A 10,704-nucleotide genomic window follows, 5' to 3' on the forward strand; every position below is an offset into this window, starting at 1 on the left:
CAGGATTTCAAGTTAATAAAAACAACATAACTTTTTAACTTTTCTAGCACGAATGAAGCTCAAAACGTTTTTAAGCAGTCAGTCAATTTATATTTTCCAACTCTTGTTAAATTCCAAAATACCGAGCGTACCAAATGATATTTTCTGGCTCGAGCCGTTAAATTCTCCAGTTTTACTAATTCGCGCGTCGTAACAACGGAACAAAATTAAATTCGAACAAGTCAGCGTTACCCAAAGTACTGTACAATGTACAAACAGCTTGCTTAGGCTGAATACACATTATGAACACCGGTTTAAAGGATCTACTTACTAAGTAGGTGAGGTGTTTATGTTCTACCAATTTGATCTTGCGTTTGATAGTTATTATGGAGTAAGTCTTGCCTTACACATTCACGTAAATACGCGAGTATCTAAGCATAAAGTAACATTAAATTCCTTAAATGTTTTTTTTTTCAATGCGTTCACTTTTTGTCATCAATTTTCAATATTCATAATTATGATGTTATTCGTCACTGACAGGCAATACACAGCATAGATCGATGACATGTTAAGCTCATTGCCTTAATCGTTTCATTGTTAATGTTTTTTCCACTGTAAGTCTAAAGGCAGTGGTTCACAAGGGAGACATAACACAGTAACACCATGACCGGAGACGGTGAGCGCAACTTTACTTACGATCTGTTTCCAGTCTGGGTCTCGGATCTATCTCCTTTCTCGGTCTCGCTAGCAAACTGTTTCATATACCTACGTTACCTAAATTTAAGAAATGGTTACCCGTCTCCGGTCGCGGTCTCATATCTCTGTAGTGGCGCGAACCGCCACTTTCAAGATCGTTAAAAAAAACATACTGTCACTAAAATACAGTCTTCGAAAGTTTTTCTAAACAGTTCCTATTATGAACGTGTCCTTACAGCGCTGTTGACTTAGCCTAAGCAATGCTGACGATGGCTATCGCGTCGTGAGCACCTGTTTAACGAAGGCTTCCGTCATAAACCCTCCCGCCGGCCCGACACCACTCAGCTCGAACTTTACGATTAACACTCTTTAGTTTATTTTCATAAAGTATTAACATAGAGTCATTATTCTTTAGTTCATTAGATTATAGTAGGTATGCTCTACAAATAGTTAATTTAGATCTATGTCTGGATTGTTTGTTCAAGATTTTAGTAAAGGTACCTAGTAGAACCGTCTTATACAAGTCGATAAAAACTGAGTTCAGACATTATGTGTTTTGCATAAATACCAGAGCGTGAAAATTATGTTTCTTCTAAATTTCAATATACCTACGATTCGATTCGTCAAACAGAAACTCTAAATCTTGCTTACTTTGGAACATTACAGTACATAAGACAATATAAGAGCCTGACCATAAAAAATTTACTCACAACTTGCCCAGAATATGGAAGACTGCATAATTAATTGTAGAAGGTTGATGCAACCTACAAATAATAAGATTTTTTTATTCCAGGGTGACTCCGGCGGTCCCCTTCTCTGCAAAGATCCAGATGACGCCATGCGCTGGTACGTCGGCGGTATCGTGTCCTGGGGCATCAAGTGCGCTCACCCCCGCCTCCCCGGCGTGTACGCCTACGTGCCCAAGTTCATACCCTGGATCCACCAGCAGATCGCGCAGTACAACGACGACGACGCCAAGACAGAAGACATATAAGAAGGAAATTCAACATCACTTTGAAGTAGTTTATAAGGATTTGGACAATAATAGTAGTAATTGAAAGGTATGACTTCAAAGTGGTGTAAATAACATGATATTATATCATACTCTGCATATTTTGCAGATGTCCAAGATTTCGACAACTGTGAGTGACAATAATTACTTACTCGCGACAATAAATTATTTATAATAAGTAGTAGGTAAGTCAATTTTTCAAGAGATATTTCCGATATACAATGAATATATGTACCTATACATGACGTCACGACGCATATACGCGTCTTGAGAAATTGACTTAAATATTCTTTTGAATTTCGACGACGACAATATGATATGGCTAAATATTTTCACATATCACTCGTATATCGTGTGATGTAAATTATTTGAAGCTGTGATAATAAATGATTTATTATGAAGGAATGGAGATATTGTATAAAAGTTTACCCGTGACTTGAAAGTTGACTTTACATAGCGACTTGACGCAACGAAGCGTCACTCGATACTTTTTCTCGGGGATAGTCGTTTATCAAATTGAAATAGTTATAACTAATATTGTGTATGGAAAAAAACTGTTTTTAAATAATGTGAATTTTAATGTAAGCCGCTTTTATAAGTAATGTAGTGTTCTCAAAGCTTTAGCAGACTTTTAGGACGTTTTTTTATATGATACTTTTTTACTTTTATTCTGTGTTAGATGTTAGTGAAGGATCTGTTGTGTTTGTTTCGCGTGCTCATGGGTTCGTAATGTTCGTATACTTGGTATGTCCGGTACGTGTTCGGTAGAGTACGTCGCACAGTTTGAGTTCGTCGACCACGAGTGACAAATCCGACGACATCCTTAGTGTTTAAGTGTATGTTTGTTTGATGTTTGATGTTAGTAGTATTAGGGGAAAGTGCTTTTATAGAATAAAACTATGAAATCCCATTCATATGGATGCAGGTTAAAAAAATATAGTCAAACAGTATTTAATAAAAATAGGTGTAAATCTATGCTGTTCTAAAGTTCTTCCTGACGACAGTAAATTAACGAAATTAAATTTACACGCGATGAAATCGTGACAATAAAGAAATTCTATAACTAATATATTATACAAGTTGAGGTGTTTGACAATAAATGTCTGCTGTAAAATATGTCAAATAGCGAATACGTTATCTTTCGCTCGTTGATCATGAATAATCACGATCTATTTGACATAGGACAATAATAATTTTTGAACATATATTTACAGATGTAGTGTAAGCTTTGTTAATATACAATCTAGATACTTCAGTTTCAAAGAATATTTCTAAATACTAGGTAGTACCTATCATTTAAAGAAGTCGAAGATAACGGAATCTATGATGAAATTAGAGACATAGCTTTAATAGATCTTAAGACATCATATTACTAGAGAATATAGTAGATCTAGGTGTGGTTGATATATTTTAAATTTAGGTCAAAAATATACTTAGTTCCTTTTATATGGGTAATGTTTTTGTTTCGTATTTAGATGTTCTGGTCCCGACAGTGGGTTTCTGATTGAAGTGGTAGCACAAAGCTATGCTCAATAACATAGGTGTATTTATATAAGTATAGAATGGAGTTATTATTATAGCAACGTCGACGTGAACTTACAAACGAAGTTAATATTTAAAAATATATCTTTTATGTAAATAAGGTTCCCTTTACATATCCATTGCACATCATGTTTCAACAAAATTCTTATACCTACTTATTAGTATCTAGTGCTTCAAAAAAATTATGTTTATGGCATTTATTACCTACTCTATCAATATACACTACTTTTTCGCAGTTTCAATTATTCGTCTGAACCTAATAGTGAGCGGAACATCGCGCACTTTTACAAACTCTGTGCGACCGTTAAAAAATTTCCAACAAAATCGTACAGGAAAAATACAATCTTACTATAATCCTAAATAATAAAATAAGTATAATCCTGTTAAATACCGAAAACCATAATTTAATTGTAGTCAAGTCTATTTGTCAATTGGTGTTCAGTTGACGTCGACGTTGCACACAATATTCTACATTTACATGGAAGTATGGTTGTTGACTTCTTATGAGTCTCCTTCTCAACTCGAGCTTTCTACTAGTGTTACGATATAAATGTTTTTATATAAAATACATTAATTGTATCAGATATTTATTAGATTACTTAACAATTTTGTTACGAACAAAAAATACAGTTACGGAAAGTGAAATTAAAAATTCTATTTTAGGTATAATTGTGATATTTTTGTTATGAAAACGAAAGTAACAGTTTGGATGGAAATGAGATTTTATATTCTTGTGTTTAATAATATAGATGTAATAGTAAGTTAGGTAATATGAGATAAACTAGTGTCTATTAGGGCCATGCTTTAGTGTTCTAACATCTTATGATTATTGTGATCTCTGGTTTATGAACTATGCATTACTCAGTACATTTATTTTTATTTCCCACTCGCCTTTTTTCATTTGTTATCTTATAATTTTGTTTATTCGCACAATTACTCTGTCTTCTATAAATAGGTGTAAGGAATGGATCGTTTAGAATAGAAGTGCAAAGGCTGATAAAGGAAAAAGTAAATTATTTAAAGGACGATCAAGGTCAGAATCTTAAACAAAGTAGTACTAACACAAAGTTATTTTTCTTACAGTTTTTAATAATATACTAGTAATTATTTACGTCTAACAATTTTAGTTGAATAACATTGACTACGTAACTCGTTTGACGTCAAATTAAGTGACGCGTTGACGCGTCATTCAATTTTATAATTACATACTTATAATATTATTTTAAACAAAACTATTTTTTTTTCAGATACGTCACTGTTTTTTTTTCTATTTCAAATTATTGTAAGTTACAAGTCCAAATAAGAAAAAAAAAGAAATATTTTCATCACAAAAATGATTAAAAGGTCGTATATCACAAGGGTATTGTAGAGCTGGGTGTTCACTTATGATAGTATGCATGTAATTTATTTCACACATATCAATCTGAATCAAATATCACCAAAAATACAGGTTAACTCTCTTGGTACCAACACGCTACAGTTTTAAGTGAGCAACTAGCTTATATTGGCAAACAGAATATTGTAGAAAGATCTTCAATGTATTTATATTAGGCGAGCACTTTTCATTTGATTTAGTCTGTCAGTACCTTCTGTAGTAGCGACGCTTGGTTAATAGTAATGTGTCTCAAAGGAAACTAAGTTCGTAATATAAATAAACAAATAAATGCATTGGTATTTGGCTTTATATAGAACATGTGTGGACTATGCATGTTCAAGCTCTTAATGTTTATATAAAACGTAGTACTACATGTTATAATGTACATGTATCGCGTATATTGTATACTGTTGTAGAAATAATTGCTGTTGGGAAATAAATTCTATGGTAGACTAAATTGTGTCGTGTTCAAAGCATATCTTTTCCGAGTCAGCCGGTTTGACTCCAACCCATAGTGATAGGTTATAAAATTATTAGATACATACGTATTTGTAAAGAAATAGTGACTATCGTAATTAGCGACAATAAATATTTTGATAATGAACAAAAAATATATAATTCTAAATTTCTACTTTTGGGTGATTAGTGGTTCTATTCTTATACGAAACCTTATAACATCCAGAAAAAATATAAAATGAAAAATATGAGAATTGTACCACTAAATATCTATCGCCAACTTTATATCAAGCTTGGAACTTGACTTATATTGCGTTAGCTGTTATATATATTGTTTAAAAGACCTCTACATATCCTGAATCATTTCTGAAGCCAATCACTACAGGCTAAAATAACGGTTGTGTATTAAGTGTTTAGTGTGTCCACGTCACTATGACGTCACTGTTTAGTGCTCGCATCGGTGTACACTGGCCCTTATTGGATGTTAATTGTTGTAGAAAAATATTTATTAGATATAAATGAGTGTTTCTTTTCATCTTACTGGCCAGTATTATTAGCTTTTGGAGGTTAAAGTTATTTGTAATGCACTGTTAAAGAAACTAAACCTAAGATACTGTAAAGCAATCATAAGTTTATAAATGATAGGTATAGCCGTTGTTAACTGTAATTTTAGAACAAGCAAACGAAAATAAAACAAAACAATGCGTCGATTCTCTAACTCTATCGACAACCACTTAGATATCGAGTAAATTTGTTTGGAATACTGATCACCGCCCCAAGCGGTTGCAATGAGAAACTAATTATGCAAAACATTAAAAATGTCAAACTTTCAATATTTGATAGCACCGACTGTAGAGAATCGCGCTACAAATGTACGTTTCCATCAAATAGAAAATCTATATAGTTCGTACTATGTTCCCGATCGAGTTGTAAAGTGAGTTTTCAGTGAGTTTCTTTGACAGTGTAATTACTACTAGTTAAAACATTGTGAATCTGTTATCTTAACGTGTTTTATACATAAGTACACACTATGTACGGTCTAACGAAGTATTCTAGTCAATTTCTCGTCAACGAGTATTGTACGCGCAAAATCAATTATACTCAATTATATTCAATGTTAATTGTTTAGTTCAATGTATATGTCTCTTGCTACAAATAAGTGTTACGTTATCATAAATAGCCCCTAAAAATAAGATATTATGTTTACTTAATGCTGCATTAAAACGGAAATCCGGTAGACTAATTTTTCATTTTTTTTTGGAAAAAACATGTCAAGTTGATCATCATTAAAAAAAAAATCTTGAAAAGTTTGTTTTTAGATTATATACTAAATTGAATTGTACAGGAACGAATATAAATTGTATTTTACGAAATAAAATGTATTTTATATTAAATATTAGCACACAGAAAAGATAATCTAAGGAATTATCAAAGGGAATATTTATTTGTAGTAAGAGATTCTAAAATGACAATAAAATGTGATCAGACAATAATATCGGATTTATTATAAATCCGTGGTCACAAGACTTAATTTATTTTAAACGAATTTTTGTATTTTTCCAACATCTAGACTTATGAATCAACCTTCGTAGTTTAGATTATTGGCATTAAGAAGGTTACAGTAATGGATGGGACAAAACAACCAAAAAAAAACAAATTATATATAGCTAGCAACACTCAAAGTTTATTTTTCAATGGCAACACTCAAGTTTTGTCCCTAAATTACTATAACTTTAAAATATATTGTAAAGTAGTCAGGTAATAGATACGCACAAATTATTCTGTACTTAAAGCCACTATTTTAGACAGTTTCCGTTCATATACAATCATATCTGTGGGGTATATTGGTGTTATGTGTAGTAGTACAATGTTGCTTTCAAGCCTCCCTATGCATTTTTATACTGCATTGTTATATGGGCCTAATTTGCAGGATATTTATGCAGTTTTAGAGCTGTTTTTTTCACTCACGGATAAGTATTGGATAGTGTAACCTATAGATAAAATATAAGAGATATCCACTGCTGAAACTAGCTAGTACTTATCTGGAGGTGATGAAACTAATCGGTAATATGCTAGGGTCAGTGCAGTCAGTTAGAGCCGAAATGTTTTTATGCGGCGTTTTAATTTGAACTTTATTTCAGTTGTATTAAGGTCGTAATTTGTGTAGCTAAGTATATATTTATCGCCCTAATTTTACTAAAACTTTCACATTGTAGTAAAAGCAACGGAGCTAGCTTATATGACTTGGTTTGCTCTACTAATTTGAGTCTTAAACCATAGTCCATAAAGTTCAATTTAATTTCACGACTGCACTGAAACCTACACAGCACAATATTTATTACATAAATAAATTATTTCAATAATCAGATGTGTAGTTATATTTTTGTACTGCTGAAATTAGATACAATCGCCACTATTACTTCAGTTTTCAATACGAATAAATAATTTACATTAAATAAGATATATTTTGAAGATATACGTTTGTTTTGTGTTAGTTTGTGATTGTGGCGAGCCGTGAGCGCTGTGTGTCGCTTGTACCCCCTTGTGTAGCTTTACTTTGTTCCTAAAGCTTGGATTAAATATTATAATAAATATTGTTGTTTTATTATAATAATCATTTTTTACCTGTAAGTTAAGTAAATCAAATAATCCAAAGATACGTAAAACATTTTCTTTCCAATCATCATACAAAAATTGCCGTTATATTGCTCCCGCCACCTTCTCGTATTTCATGCAAAAATATTGCCAAGACGAGTGGTAAAGTGTGTATGAGGTAACACACTCGAGGGTCTGTTAAGACCAAGTATACTTCTGCCCTGTATCAATTTAAAATGATTTGTAAAAAAGGAGTACCTACATAGGGAAAAAAACAAACTACATCAATAATTGAATTAATATTTTACTAATGGATACAATATAGTTACATTAATCAACAATAGGTATAAATAACTAGGCATTAGCCACTAACTAATAAGACGTGGTACATTTCCTTTACATGGTCGGGCCGTTTCACTCATAACATTGCAGAGGGCGTCTGACAAAGTTATGAAAAAGAAATCTAGTTACAGCTGTATTTTATAACCCTCTCCAATGTTTAAAAGGCATTCCAACGAGAGTAAAAACTAGTTTCAGATAAATAAGTATCTGATAACCTAACTGCTAGTTAGTGACTGCAAATGTATAAACACAACTGTCAAAATTTCATCTGATAAGCTATGCCTAAGCTCTACCTTGGAAGTTATAAGTATTATGTAATCGAATGTCACAATCATTGTCGTTGTTAGCCATTAACGAAATGCCATAAATTGGCTCAGTTTCAATTCTAGATAAATATATGTCAGTTTATCCAATGGAATACTGAAAGTGTTTCATACATTTGCTGTCACTTTATCTAGCCGATAAATTATCTGACACTAAACACAAAAATGGCCGTAATTATCGTTTTACTCACCAGTTCCGGGTTAAGAGGACATTTTTAATTTTTTACTCTCGTTAGTAGACCTAATTTAGTAACAGTCAAGTTGGGAAATATCTAAATAAACAATTGAATATAGAAATTTCCCAACTTTTCGTCACTACGGCCCTTGAAATCGGTGGGACTGATTCATTTAGATTTACCATTTACCAAAATCTACTTTACTTTTGTCCCGACAGTTCGTTGACGCAACTATGATAGTTAGGATTACTATAAACTATATAGAGCCAAAAATTGGACATTTTTATAATAATTTGGGGTTTGAAGGTAGTTGCGTCGAACTAACTGTCAGTCGTTGTCTTTATTGATTTATGAACTAATTAATAACTCGTTAAATACTGCTACCATCGATGATCCATTGCTAAACTAAATTCGTACGTCGAGGACTGTTTTGAAAACAAATTAAAGAAAGAGTGAGAGAATTAGTTCAAAAATTTTGATTTACAGGACATTTACTTAATAACCTACACACCTTTTACAGTGAATCGACACTATCACAAGATATTTTTTGACATGGGTGCGTGGTCCACATTGCTCTGATTCAACTGTTAAAAGGATGCAGCTAAATAAATGATCACCTGTATACAAGTCTTAAACATAAAAAAAATCAACTTACCAACTGCCACTAAAACAGCATTTAAGTTGCTGAAATATAATTTTATCAAAGTAAAAAACACACAAATTTAAATTTTGTGTAAGAGAACAAGTGACTTTACACAAAAAAGTTAGTTTACCTTTACAAAAACAGTTTTTTCTGTGTTGTTCAAAACAGTCCTCTAACTAAGCATGAGTATAAAGTAAAGAGTTCGCACAACATCCAACTTCAGTCTTCAGTATTTTCTCTAAATTGACTAATCGATTGATCTGTTACAGTAAACACTAGACACGTAGTAATACAAGTTTCAACATAACTGAGCAAACAGCAGGAAATGCGCAGTTTTTATTGACTAATAATTTTATAAAGACATCTCCTAGTTTTGAATAAGGAAATAAAACTATGCCTTAACAAATATCTTGAGGTCCTAAATTTAAGTTCAAGATTAATGTTAGGTGTAATTGATTAGTGTTAGGTATTTAAGTCCTGAATTTGCAAATAATAAGAAATATGAAAACTAAAACATTACTCGAAAACTCTGACTGATCAATTGGGCTTCAATCCCAAAACAAAATGGGAATTTTAATTCACTTGAGTATTTTAGGGACCCCGAAATAAAAGAAAAATATACCAAAAAATACATGCTACAGAAATTACAAAGTTGTATCGGGTACAAATCATAATAAAATTATTAGTCAATAGTAAAACTGGCAGTAAAGAGAAGACTTGCACTCATGCTTAAAGGTATAAATAAAGAGTTACCTTACATTTCGTTAGTTTATTCGTTATTCTGTACATGTAACAAGGAAGCTATCCTGTGCACCCGATTATAAACCTTATTCCCATCAAATTAAGTGCTACTCAACCTTACATACATATTTATTTAAAACTTAAAATAACAGTTTAAATCGATGCAAAATAAAATTCGCTAACAGTCTTAATAAAAGAGTATTATGAGTAATCACACTGTATGTATGTAGTTGTACAATACAATAAACGTGAGAGTATATTATAGTCCAAAAACTTAGTAGACAACCTTGAATGCACGGTACGCAGCCGGCGAACGTAAAAATTCTGAATGTAGAACATCAATGTTCCGCTTTCTTATGCAGCTGACGGTGGCCTGATTTATATAGCTACTATATTTTCTACATAAATACTTATGGTCTCTACTAAGGTGTCGGACTATAAAATACGTGCGTGGGTGCATACGTGTCCGTATGATACGTATATGCATGCGTACGGACACGCATGCATGAAGGCAGCTCGTATTGCATACGTGCTCATACACGCACGCATACTTTGCAACTTAATGGTACTTAACTTAAATGTATAAAATAATATTCGATTAGATTCTACGTTTGTATTTTGTATGTAATTTTATTATGGACTTAAAACTTAAAGATAATAAAGTAAAAATATTCGTCAGCGGTTTACTTCCAAATTAAATTAATTAATACTGTTTACATACATAGTTTAGGGTCATATCCGTTACATTTTTCCTTCGTTCGTATAGTTTCGTATAATAAAGACAATCTGTTCTTCAACGATATATATTATTAAAATAATTCATC

At 32.1% G+C, this 10,704-nt stretch overlaps 1 protein-coding gene across 1 annotated transcript in view; it reads left to right on the plus strand.

Moving 5' to 3' along the window:
* Positions 1 to 7,652, plus strand: part of Corin (corin serine peptidase) — a 103,677-nt gene extending 96,025 nt beyond the window's left edge. The window contains exon 17 of the mRNA XM_076129649.1: positions 1,469 to 7,652. Within this exon, the coding sequence (XP_075985764.1) occupies positions 1,469 to 1,669 (201 nt within the window). The 3' untranslated portion in view covers positions 1,670 to 7,652. The remainder of the gene's footprint in view (positions 1 to 1,468) is intronic.
* Positions 7,653 to 10,704: the final 3,052 nt, after the last annotated feature.

Source organism: Anticarsia gemmatalis, chromosome 1 (genome assembly GCF_050436995.1).
Source record: "Anticarsia gemmatalis isolate Benzon Research Colony breed Stoneville strain chromosome 1, ilAntGemm2 primary, whole genome shotgun sequence".
In the NCBI taxonomy this organism is placed as follows: domain Eukaryota; kingdom Metazoa; phylum Arthropoda; class Insecta; order Lepidoptera; family Erebidae; genus Anticarsia; species Anticarsia gemmatalis.